The 13,139-nt window shown below is 55.4% G+C and overlaps 1 protein-coding gene across 1 annotated transcript in view; it reads right to left on the bottom strand.

Annotated features, from left to right (window-relative positions):
• The window catches only part of NRXN2 (neurexin 2), a 99,501-nt gene that overhangs the window by 66,135 nt on the left and 20,227 nt on the right, over nucleotides 1-13,139 (bottom strand). Inside the window, exon 5 of the mRNA XM_064576231.1 lies at nucleotides 9,089-9,390. Coding sequence (XP_064432301.1) covers nucleotides 9,089-9,390 — 302 coding nt within the window. The remainder of the gene's footprint in view (nucleotides 1-9,088; nucleotides 9,391-13,139) is intronic.

Raw genomic sequence — 13,139 nt, 5'->3', positions numbered from 1 at the left:
CAGTGATGCTCACACTGTAGACTTTAAAAACGTAGAATTTAGCAGGAACGTTCCTTGCCAGGGCTGAAACCAGACAAGGCTGTTTGCCTCTTAACCAACTTAACCATGTTCCTCCATCTTTCCTCCTCCTCCCCAGGCCAATTCCTGAGGCATTCTGGGGTTTCATGCAGTTATTTTGAGACTGATTCCTAAGAAGGGATGGTAATAGGATCTCCTGTGGGGCCAGAGATGCTGTATTCTCCAGGGTTTGCTATGGGAAGGGAATCACTTCTTTACAAAACATCCTCACCCTGGAAACACTGAGATAGATAATCAGTTAATATGTTATAAAGATGAATAAAATTATAATTTCTTTTACAGAGTACAGACGCTTTCCCTTCCATTACCCTGCTTGATCTTCACACTGACCCCATGAAATAGCCAATGTATATTATCAGCTGTTCAGTAGATGAGGAAACTGAGCTTTGGCCCAAGCCCATGTGGTCAATTTTTAACTGAACCAAGACCAGAAGGAAGGTCTACGGAGTCCTTATTCTCAGATGGTTTTGCCCTGGTGTTTGGGGTGTGCCACATGGGTTTATCTTGCCTCCTTTCTGTCCCCAAAGTCACAGGTTGGCTGTCCAGGGAGGCTCTGCAAAGAAAGAGTTCCAAATGCCCAGCTCCTGGCCTGGCTGGAGGGGTGGACAAAAGCTAACTTCTAGAAGCAGCCGCTGGAGAGTAGAGCCTGTGGGTGGCATGGCGCCGGGACCACCACTTGGCTCTACTAGAACACCAGGATGACTGGGAGTGACCAGAGGAGGTCTTCGATGGGGAAGGGCTGGGATGACTGCGGCTGTGGGCACTGCCTCGGGGACAGGGCAGAGGACAGGACCGCCACAGGTCTGTGGGTGAAGGGAAACACGGCCCATGGAAGCATCAGGACAGGCCAGACATAGCCTCACAGATCAGGAAGGCTGGGAAGGCCAGGCAGCTGCCCCAAGCAGCGCGGGCCCCACGGGAGCAGACACGTCCATCTGCGGGGTCCCCAGCCTGGTGCTCAATCACTCTGCATTATTAATAGGCGATGACTAACTGCCTGCTGCTGCAGAGCTGGGACGGGCAGGCGCGAGGGAATCCCAGGGGAGGGCACCAGCACAGCCGGCAGGCACACGCCGAGGTGAGGCGGGAGCAAAGGGCCCGCCCCAGCTCCTGCCCTGCTCCTGCCCATCACAGCCCAAGACTTGAGGGCTGACCCCACTGCTCGCCTCCCCCCAGAGCCCTGCCCAGAGTCAAACCTCCGCACCGTCCCACAGCCCGCAGCTCACACCAGCGTTCACACGTGAGGAGTCACCAGCAGAAGCCCACAGACACACAGCACAGTCTCCCACTAACACCCCCTAAATGTCACACCAACATTTACCCACAGCCGCACCCACACACCAACACACACCAGCTGCGTTTACACGGACACCCACACCGACACTCACCGGGACTGAGCCCAACCCAAACAGAGGCGTTTGGCAACACGGAGCCCCACTTCACCCCTCCTGCACCTCCTCCTCTCATCCCCTCACCGGGGAAGGTAACCACGCCGTCAGAGGCCATGCGGGACAGGCAGGGGGACAGAGGTCAGGGGAGATGGGGGGGCAGAAGGAAGACAGTGTGAAACACAGTGTTAGTCAGAACAGCAGAGCGGTGGGGGGAACTGGCCGCTATCCCTCCTGGGGGGAAAAGACCATTCATGCCATGCAAATGTTGGGGGAGACAGAACCACGAACCCTCAAGGCTGAGGAGGGAGGGAGGGGATGTCACCTCTTCCCTGGCAGCCAGCATAGGACAGCGCCCAAACTGGTATGAACTGGTCCCGGGCCCCTCCGCATCTCCCAGGGCCATTCCCCCGCTTCAAGGAATCTGCCCAGCTGGCTGCCACTGGAGGCTCAGCCCCAGCCCCCCACTCCCAACTGGAGGGGCCTGTCCAGGAGCTGACAGTGACCAGAGCGTAGCATGTCATGGGATGGTGTTTTCCATGGATTTTCAGGAGACCAAGAAAGAAACTAAATCAAAGAGAAAAAACGAGGGAGCGGGGGGTATGGGGGAAAAGGAACAAAATAAAGCAATAGAAATCAGCAGCCTGGCATCGGGGCTGGTCTAACCAGAGCCGATGAACATGGGGCCTGCCCCCGGGTCTCTCTGGCCAGGAATCTGAATTCAGGAGTCAGGGTTAGGGCAGGGACAGGCCAAATTCCTCGATTTCCATTTGTCTTTTGGATTTGAGTTTGGGCCAAAAAAGAAAGAAAAGGGAAAGAGGAAAACTAAAAGAGAGAAGCAAAATCTAAAGATTGTCCAGAACGCCAAAAACAATCGGAAGAGCAAAACAACCAAAACCAAATGGGGAAAGGAACCAACAAAAGAGGGAGAATCGAACAGTTAAAAAAACCCACGGCAAACCAAACGGTAAGACAATTAGAGTGATATCTACCAGATAATGCAGTTTGTTTACCATAGCGTGTCCAATCCCTGCGTGCTTCACCGGAGATATGGGGGAGGGGGTGGGGGGGGTCAAAAAAAACCAACAACAACAACAACAAAGACAACAACGAAAGAACAGAACGAAAAGAAAAGATAAATAAAATGACCAACTGTGAAACTCAAGGAAGGAGGAAAAATATATATCCATATATATTTGGTTGGTGGTTCAGACCCTCCCACCTTAGGTTCAGCTAAAACATTTTGTTTAAAGAAAATTAAATTATAATGGGAGGGAGAAATAAAACACACAAAAAAATTAAATCCCTTCTTCTCCCAATCCCCCCTCCCAACCCCTCCTCTGGATTCCTCTGCCCACCCCCCAACCCCTCCCGGAAGAGCCGGCTGCAGAGAAGGGGAACAGTTAAAGACCTTGGTTAGTAGAGAGAAGAAAACAACAAAAGAACTGGACCAGGAAAGCAAAGACTTAAAGATGGCCGACATTCCGCAATGAGACAGAAAGGTTAGTTCGGTTTTTCACTCATACCTCACCCCACCTGTCCCTGCCATCCCTTGGTCCCCTGGGTTATAAGCGTGTTAGTAACACACACAGAGTCGGCAACGGGGTTTTCCAACAGAGGGTGAGAGAGGGAAGGCAGAGGGTTAAGAAGCAGACCCAGTTATGCAGTATTAGTAAGTCCTTTCAGCTGAAATGTTAGGGAGTTGAGGAGAAGGAAGGGTAGGGGGACAAGGGATGCGAGAAAGGGATGGGCTATTGACTCAGGTAATGGACAATGGCTTGTTGGCTAACTGGTCAACCAGATGGCCTTCTAGAGAACTGGCCAACTGGCTAACCAGTGACCATATCGAGTTAATGGGTTAACTGGTTGGTGATGGGCCAGCTGGCTGTCAGGCTGGGAGAAGGTGGCCAACGCCCCTAGAGAATCACAGGACTGGCTAGAATGAGAGGCAATTTCATTTGGAGGCAAAAGGAAGAGGTTCCCAAGGAGCATAGAAAGGGATATAGGGGTCTGCTTTTCCTGGGCATGGAGGATAGGCAAATCGATCCAGGGAGTCATGGAGGGAAGGGGGCAGGTTCTCTTTTATTGTTTTTCTTCCTTGAGAAAAGCAGAGAGATAGAGTTGCCACCAGAACAGAGAAAAGGAAACTTTGCCCTCCATGGGCTGGGAGAGGGCTCATGTTCACGGCATATCTCATTCCTCTCCTTCTTCTCTCCCACTCATCACTGATCCCTCCTTCCTGCCTAATTTGACTTTCCAGAACCCATTTTTCCCCCCTAAAGTTCCCCAGGTTCTTCAAACACCACACCCTCGGTCCCTTACGCTCCTCTGGGCAGCCACCCATCCTGGAATAAAGTGCCCGCACCACCACCCCTGCAAGCCCCTGGAATTGGTAAGGCTTTTCCAGCAGCCCAGCCTCCTTCCATGCACACCTACAGACCCCTGAGCCTCCACTCCCCCCAGCCAGCACCAGAAATCCATATCCCCCACACACCACACCATAAAAAGGAACACAGAGGCCCACCCACCTCTAAAACCCCTCACTCCTCCCTAAGCCATAAGCCAGCTTCTTCTATCCCAGTCTCTAGAGTCCCCACCCCCATGTGGCCCTGTTTATTTTCTCTTCTCAAGGCTAAAGGCAGAGGCAACAATCACCTTCCCAATAACCCTTGTCATTGTGGAGGAGAAATCAAAGGGACTGAGGCAGCTTCGTGGAGGGTATCAGAAATGGTGGGACACTATTGCTCCATTAAACACTAAACTGCACACCCGAGAGTGTGATTTCAAGAAGTATTCTAGGGACAGATCCATTAGTTGCAGCATTATTATCACTGGTGGGCGTAGGACTAATTCAGAAAGACAATTAATAAGGGCCTCGTATAATGAAAAATAACAGAATTCTATATTTAGCAGCTAGAAGAAGTGCCGGATAACCAATATCAGTTATTAGGGATGCAGAAGCAGTTTACATAACGGGAAGGCAAGAGTCGAATGTCAGGTGCAGTGACCAGTGAGAGGGGCTAACCCAGGATACGAGAATTAGTACTGCTGGCTGGTGGGACTGTCGCGAAGTAAAGAGGCCAAACAGTCAGGACAAGGGACAATTAGTTTCAGGGCAGCTAAATCAGTTGCACCCAAAAAGGTAAGAGTTGTCTGATATCCCTGACTAGTTTAGCAATGCAGAAAAAAAAGGCATTGGGTGGGGGGGGTTGGGGATTAGATGTAAAAATCCAACTACTATTATTCTTTTTGAACTAGAACTGGTTGCAGAGACTAAAATTAAAAAAAAAAAAGTTTTCAACTTTCTTGTACAACTAATTCTTAACAAGTAGAACAGCAAATTCAGAAACAGGATTGAGAGGAAAGAGAGATGAGCTCAAAGCCTGGGCCTGCCGCTAATGTCAGGACACCCTGGCTTCCTCTGAAAAATAGCAAGGTTGGAGTAGGTGAGGCCGTGGCAGGTCCAGAACCCAAAACCCAAGGCGACTGTGGCCAAATTACCTAGAGTGGAGAGGATCCTGGAAGCCATTCCTGGCGGCCTGTGACACAGGACAGGGAAGGGTCCACAGCAGCCCGTGCCTTCCGGAATGCCAGGATGCGGAAGACTAAGGCTTCCCACTAGCACAGTGGTAAAGGCTCTTCCCCACTCTAGAAACAGAGGGCTCCTGGAGTCCAAGAGCACAAGAATGACAGCGAAGGAGGAAGGAAGAAGGCATCAAGTCATGGGGGGGAGGCGGGGGGCTCAGCCATTATATCCAGGGGCAACTCAGCCCCCTCCCTCCCTTGAACTCTGGCTGCAGCTCTGACCCCTCAAGAAAGCCAAGACGGGGACTCTACACACAAATCATAAATCACAGAACTCTAGATGAAGGCAACCTTCGCAGAGCTTGAGGAAGAGCAGCTCGGGACAGAGAAGAGGCGCTCACTCTACTCAGGGATCACGGGGACCCATTTTTCAGAGAGGTATTCAGAACGCTCAGATGGTTTCGAGATTCGGGAACATCTAAGAATGGCAGATCCACAAGACAAATTACGAATTCGAGCAGCCTTTGCACTTTGCTCCAGCGACAACAACCAGGCTCTCCCTGGGAGGCAGGAAAAAGGGCGTAGCTTCGAAGTCAGACTGACTTCGGACTTCCAGTCCTACACTTTCCTAAGCGGATAATGGGGGGGGGGGGGGGCAACCTCTCTAACCTGTGGAGTCTCGATTTGCTCATTGATAAAATGAGAATATGTCCCACTGCACAGGATGGTTCATGAAAATTAGGTGAGATACAAAAAAGAAAAGAGATTGTCAGTGTCTTCCGAGAAACGCTGTGAAAAGAAGGAACACAGTCCTGAGACAATTCAGAGGGGTGGAGGGAGAGGCTTTCTTTCCTCTGGTTTGTAAGGGAAGAGGAGTTGTTCCCAGGGCATCAGAGGCAGTTCGATATTCGGGTGAAATAGATCGGCCGGGTCCTCATGTCCAAAATCTCAGGGCAGCTAAATCAGTTGCACCAGCAACTCACCAACCAGCTTCAAGAAAGCGCCTAAACGAACCAGAAAAATGCTTGAAAAACAGCTACAAATACACACTAGCTGCTGGTTTTAAGCCCTCAAGAAGGGGACCACCTGGTAGAGAGAAGAAATGAACATGAATATTGACCACGCTGAAGGAATGTGATGACAGGGCGGGAACGCAGTGTCTCATCGGCAGTGTCTCCCCAGGGGGCCTGAGGGGACACGCTGTCCTTGGTTGAGAACCACAGCTCTAGGGATGACAGGAGCTGCCCAAAAAACAGGCAAGGACTCGAAGGGCCTGGTAAGGATGGACTCGGCCACAGACTGGGCCTTGAGTGGGGACAGTGAGTCCAGAGCACAAGCCCGAGGCTGACCTTCTCGGGGATCGTCAGTGACCAAAACAGGACTGCACCTCGCATGTATGGATGTGGATCCCTCCAGAAACCCTTCCTAAACAGCACTCTCAATCAAAATCTTTGTGCAGACACCCTCTTTGGCCCTGAAGGCCTGTGTTGGGGTCACCATGACCGGACTCTGCTCTGACCCGTCGTAAAAGAGACCCGGGAGGGGGGTAAGGGCACCTGGGTGGCTCAGTTGGTTAAGTGTCCGACTTTTGATTTCAGCTCAGGTCATGATCCTGAGATCGAGCCCCATGTTGGGATCCGTGCTTAGCTGGCAGTCTGCTTGAGATTCTCTCTCCCTCTCCCTCTGCCCCTCCTCCCACTCAGGTGCACGCTCTCTCTCTCAAATAAATAAATAAAACTTCAAAAAAAAAATAAAATAAAGGCCAGGGGGAAGTGATTTTCAGCAGTTACCAGCCTGAACCCCCGACTCTGGGAGCCCGAGGAAGAGGCCACCGTGGGTCACTGTCTACACTCAGTACTGCTGAGGCCAGACCCCATCCGCCTCCCCTAGTCTCCTCTTGGTGACTCTCAAGCTCCTAGGACTTTTAAGGTCCCTGCTGCTCCCTTGGCACTCATGTAGCTTTGCTCTGCTCACTTTTTTTTTTTTTTAAGATTTTATTTATTTATTTGACAGAGAGAGACACAGTGAGAAAGGGAACACAAGCAGGGGGAGTGGTAGAGGGAGAAGCAGGCTTCCCGCCGAGCAGGGAGCCTGATGAGGGGCTCGATCCCAGGACCTGAGCCGAAGGCAGACGCTTAACGACTGAGCCACCCAGGCGCCCCATGCTCTGCTCACTTTTAACAGACTCCTCCTGTCTCCTCGGGAGCCGAAGGGCTGGGAGGGCGTGGACTGCCTTTTTTCCCTCTTGTACCCATTGTGGATGCACAATACGTTTGTTGACCAGCAACACGTGGATGGGGACCCTGGGCTTGCAGCGTGTTACCAGAGGTTAGTACCGGGTGACAGCACCGGTCCTGCGGAGGGAAAACCAGCAAGAAGCACCAAAACAAGCCCTCCGCCCCCCAGCAGGCACTGTGTGTATGGCACCTACAAGTAGGACAAATGTATGAGACACACTCAGGTGCGCTCAGACAATAGAGACAACACAGGACCGCCCTCTGACGGGGTCAGAGAACGATGTGACGTGAAGCAAGGCATGGCACTGGGCTTGGTACCCCATGGAGGACGGGGAGCACAGAGAACAGGCCCATAGGTAGGAGCCCCACAGCCATGGCAAGCAGCAGGCTCAGGAGAGAGCGCAGGATTAGTCACAGAGGCCTCCCAGCAAGGTGGAAGGCACCAAAGGAAGAGGATTCCCCATTCAATCATCCCCCAGTGGTGGTGAAGAACAGGTAGGAAGAGTGTGAGGTCAGCCAGGATCCCCACTCCCACGGAGGAGCCCGTCAGGGAGGACGGGGGGAGAAGGAGCACGGCGAGGACTATGAGGAGGAGAGGCAGAGGAAGGCTAGAACTAGGAAGTACAGAGAAGGTAACTAGCAAGGGGAGGCCTAACCCAGCAGCGGTTAAGTGCCTCCCGGGACAGAGACGGTCCACGTTTCTGGCGGCACTCAGCCTGCTGGAAATGGAGCTGGATGAGCTTCCCAGCCACTCACTGCAAGAGAAAGCAGTGCATCCAAGAGAAAAGGACCAGCAGAAGCCCGGGCCCCTGGCTCCTGCCTGAGTAAACAGAAAAAGGAGTCAGGAGATGGAGACAAGCATCACTGGATGCACAGTGGCCGCGCTGGGTTTGAAAAAGGGTCTGGCTGGGACTCTGCTTGAGGCAGGAACCTGCAGGACCGGAACAGGGGGCTGGGGGGTGGGGTGTCAAGCAGAAGCCTGGCCAGAGAGATGGCCTCACCCACCGTAGCCACCCTGGGCCTTATAAGTGGCACAGAGGCCACCACGAAGATGGTAGAGCTGATGCCCTCTCCAGGCAGTCCATCTGGGAGCCAGAGCTGAGGAGCCACCGCAGAGAAGAATCTCGTCCTTCCTGCAGGGGCTGACCCAAGGGCCTCCTCTGGGCTCCTGCAAGGGGCCCGGGGGCCACGGAAAGATCGCCGTGGGCTGCTGGGCCCGCCGGGAAGAGCAAGGAGAAGGAAGTGTGCAGCCCTGAGGAGAGGCGGGGCCAAGCACACCCTGCAGTCCTGCTCTCCTCACACCTGCCGCACATCGACCCTGCCCGGACCCCATCCCTGCCTCTGCTCTAGAAAGGCCCTGCCTGAGGGCAGGCCGCACTCTGTCCCCACATGTACATCTGCACCCTTACGCCCTAGAATCAGGGTACCCACAGCTACTATGCCAGGCCAGAGCCTTTCCACAGGCTCCCAGGGCCCACCCAGGACCCAGGCTCTACCGCCCTCCTCCCGTCTCCCAAATTGCCCTCCTGCCAGGTCACCTGACTTCTTAGCCCGGGGCCCTTGAAACCCTAGCAGCAGCCACCAGTGTGAGCCAGGCCCTTTCCCTTCCCTCAGGCCCCCGCCCCAGGCAGCTCTGCAGACTCCTCTCCACTGGGCTTCCTGTTGCTTGCAGCCTGCCCGCGGCCCCGCGCTCCTGGGCCCTCACACTCCAAGCCTGGAACTTCTCCAGAACCACACCTCATGGGCCAGGCCCTGAGGCCTCACACCCACAGCGCAGGCTGCCCCCTCGCCACGCTCCCGTCTGCCCCAGCACAGCTGCCCACCCCCACCCCACCCCCGCCTCCTTCTCGCCCCCCCTACCTGGCGCAGGTTTCGGGTGACCCGGACGTCGTGCCAGGCGTTGTCATTGAACTTGCCGTTGACAGGTTCCACGAGGGCCTCGAAGGCTCCTGAGCCCAGGTTGATGACCAGCCAGACAGCCCCAGACTTGAGGGACAGGTTGACATAGTCGGCCGACTTGCCCGTGTGCAGCATCAGCCCGTTGCGCTGCAGCGTGCGGAAAGCCAGCGTGATCTCGTCCGTGCTGCTCTGGATTGGGTTGTGTGACAGGTCGTAGCAGAAGAACTCGTTGCCTTTGAAGGTCGCCACGAACTCCTCCTTGCCTGGATGCCGCGGTGTGGGGAAACGGGAGAAGCTGAGTGGGGCTGGGCATGCCAGACCTCCCGCGGCCCCTCCAACAGCCCGGGGCGTGAATCCTGGGCGCTGGCGGGAGCCCCACAGCCCCCTCTGCAAGCTTCAGGCCCTCTTCCATCCCCCCCCGCCTGTCCACCCTCCTCTCTGGACCCGGACGTCTTGACTGTCAGAAGTCCACTTCGCCCGTGTCCATTTCCAAAGCGGGAGGCTGCTAAGTGGCTCTCACACTGACAAGTGACAATTTAGCTGCCACGGGGCCAGGAAAAGCGGACGTTTGCATTCTCTCCTCCCCGGCCAACCCTCCATCGGCCACTCCCCTGAACAAAGGGATGTGGAAGAGCCTCCACCTGCCTTCTCCCTGGAGTGCCTCCCCTAAGGCTGGGGCGCGAGGGTCTCCTGAGCACAGCCTGCCTCCCACCCCTGCCCCTTCTCTGGTGATGGTCATTCTCAGTGCCCAGGGCAGTTTCAGGCCTCTTGTGGGGGGATGGGAGCAGCAGGCCTGTTAGGCGGCAGGGAGCAGAAGAGGAGGATGGGAACGGTGGGGTGGGGTAAGGCACTGGGAAGACACACGGGAGGACAATGCAGGTGACAGCAATATGCACCGGGGAGCTGTGGGCCACCAGGTGAGGCTTATACAGATGACCGCAGGCCGGCTACCATCCCCAGCCCCATCTTCTACTCCAACCTGAGAGGCGAGTGCAGACGGGCCCTAGGCAGAGAGCCTCTGAGGGGCCCAGAGGGCAGGGGTAGGACCCCTGAAAGCCAGCAGATGGCTGTGGGTCTTGTGCACATGTGCGTCCATGTGCGTGCATGCGCGCGTGCGTGTGTAAGCACCTGGCACAGGGCTCCCTCCAAGAGCACTTTTCAAGCAGAAGCAAAAAAAGACTGGGAGACGCTAGGGATTTGTAGCGTCTGTAAGTGGGTGACAAGTGACAGGGCAACAGCTGTGCAGAGGGATGTTGGGGTCCCAGCCCCACACCTCCACAAGCTAGAGCACACACAGGAGGAAGAGAACGGGACACAGAGTCAGGGCAGAGCAGAGGACCTGGACAATGACAGGGACTCACTTCTCCCCAACACACAGAGCTGCAATGGCTCATCCCGCATGTCACAGGGTGGATGAGGGCAGGGATGGCCGGCCTCAGGCCCTCATGAGCGCAGGGGTTCTCAGTCTAGGCCACCAGGCCCAGGAAGGAGCAGGGCGCAATGCCAGGGCGCACGCACAGCCCTCTGAAGACACCTGTGCCCCTGTGAGCCTGGCCACAGTAGCAAGCACCACGTGTGGGAGCGGCCGCGACCCGAGTGCGCTTCCCGCAGATGCCCCTCCCCGGCACACAACAGCCCTGCTTCTCTCCCTCCGGGCACGCTGCCCATAGACTCCATCCTCACTGCCTCTGGGTGCCAAGGCACCAGCTGCTGCCCCAGAGCCTGGCACTGCACCCACTGCAGCTGGCAAAGCCCGGTTTCCTGAGGCCACGGGGCCACGAAGCTGGTGGGGGCAGGAGCAACAGGGGACAGTCGGAACCCCACTCTGCCTACCCTCGGGTTCCAGCGAGAAGGGCCAGAAAACAAAGGGGAGACAGACAGAGACGGGAAGGGGATGTGGGGAAGAAGGGCCATGCAGAGGGAGACCACAGAGAGGGGGAAAGATGGCCATCGGGGGCAGAAGGAACATGGAGCCGGCTCAGAGCTCGGATGGAGCAAGAGGTGACAGAGTGAAGCAGCTGGTTAAAGACAAGCAGCGAGCCGAGGGCAGGCAGGAGAGGGGGAAGGAACGGGGCCAGCAAGGAAAGGGGGACAGGGGCCTCTAGGGAATGGAAGCCAAGGCTTTCTCAGGACCTGGCCATTTCCATAGCAACCAGGCCTGCTGCCCAAGTCCTGGCAGAGCCAGGGGGCTCAAGGACCAGAGAAGGGGACGTGTTTGACCTTGGGTTTGCCACACGTAGTAGTCCTTCCCAGAAGCCAGGCCTCCCCTCCTGTTCCCTCACCTTCACTGCAGTCAGAGGAACTATCATTAAAGGGACAGTCAAACAGAAAGAAAGAATAAAGCAATCACGTGAAGAAGGGATGGAGACAGAACAAAAGAGACCAGAGAGGAGGGCCAGGGGCCGGACCACAGCTGCCAAGGCGAAATGAAGAAACATGGCCGTTCCTCAATTCCTCTGGGCCCTGCCTGGGATCTCCTAGGAGAGGAGGCAAAGCCAGCCATGGAGTCGGAGGAGTCTACGCGTTCTCCAGTTGCACCAGCAACCCGGATGGGCCCAGAGATGGACAGAGCTTGGAGCAGCCAGACAGGGTGGGAAAGAATTGGAAGAGAGGGACAGAACGGAGGTGAGCAAATGTGAACAAGACAACCCAAAGACGGTGGGAAGGACAGAGACAGACCCCGAATGGGGAGGAGGGCAGCAGGACCTCAAGGGATTGATGGGGGTCTCTGTGGCCATAAGGATGCCCACCCAGGGTGCTCAGGGGGCCGCAAACCAGACCTGGGAGGAGCCAGACCTAAAGCACCAGGGGGCGCTGTCACCCACCATCTCCAGGAACTACAACTCCCCGCCGTGCCTGAGCAACAATGGCAGCTCCTGATGCCCACCACCCCCACCCCGCACTTGTTCACCTCCTGTAGTCAGGGAGTGGGGAGCCCCACAAGTGCCCCCAGTCAAGCTGAACGTGGCTAGAGACCACTTGTCACAGAGCCGTGAGGGACAGAGCAGTGGCCTCCTTTCCGGGCCCAGCTCAAAGCCCTCCTCTGGGCAGGTCTCCAGTCCTCCGTCGCCCCTCCCTACTCTCAAGCACTCCAGCTGTCTGTTCTGCTCATTTGGCACTTACTGCCTAGTAACATCTTGTACTGCTCCCTGGAGAGGAAGTGTGATGTGAGAAAGAAGACCTGGGCACTAATGCTGGCTCTTCCACCGGCTTGGTGACCTTGACCAAGAGGCAAATCTCTAAGCCCCAGCTTTCTCCTCTGGACAAAGGGGCTGACCGTTGACCTACCTCACAGGTTGCTGTACCATCTAGAAGGAGAACAGACAGGATGGAGCTTCGTAAACTGTAAACTATGCCGCTAATAAATGACTCTTGCACTGATGTGTAACTTTGTGTGTGTGTGTGTGTGTGCGCGTGCTGTCTCTCTCTCTAAATGAATGAATAAGTTAACTCCTCTTGGACAAAGTCTGCACTTTTCATACACTTTGCATGGACCACGCTTTCTTGTAGTTATTTGTTAGAATGTCAATGAGCCCCTTGAGAACAGAGACCATTCACCCATTTAAAATAAAGTTGCCGAGCACGTGCCCGCAGAAGTGCCAGGAGCTGTGAAAAGCACTGGGGGAGTACAAACGACAACAGCCCACCCCGGCCCTCAGGGGGCTCGGTCTGGGGGGAGGAGGAGGCAAACAGGGGAGTGACAGTAATGATGCAGGATAACGGCGAGAGAGAAAATCGACGCATAGACAAATGCGACAGCGAGCAGCATGTGGGTTTGCTTGCAGAGTTCCGGGGAGACTTCCGGGGTAGAGGGCCCGGCCACTTTCTCAAGAGTGGGCTAAGAGAGACACCGAATAGTCGGGAAGAAGGCAGGGATGGCGGAAAGCCAAGCCAACAGCCCAGCACGTACTAGGGAGCAAAGACGGGACTCGGGATGCAATAGCCCCAGGGCTTGGCACCCACTGAGCTCCTTGAGGGTTGCCAAACTGCCCCCCTGAACTCCTTAGGAAAG

Source organism: Mirounga angustirostris, unplaced genomic scaffold (genome assembly GCF_029215605.1).
Source record: "Mirounga angustirostris isolate CCGP_5_RB_7025 unplaced genomic scaffold, mMirAng1.0.hap1 SCAF_13, whole genome shotgun sequence".
Classification (NCBI taxonomy): domain Eukaryota; kingdom Metazoa; phylum Chordata; class Mammalia; order Carnivora; family Phocidae; genus Mirounga; species Mirounga angustirostris.
This window is presented reverse-complemented; position numbering and strand designations above follow the sequence as displayed.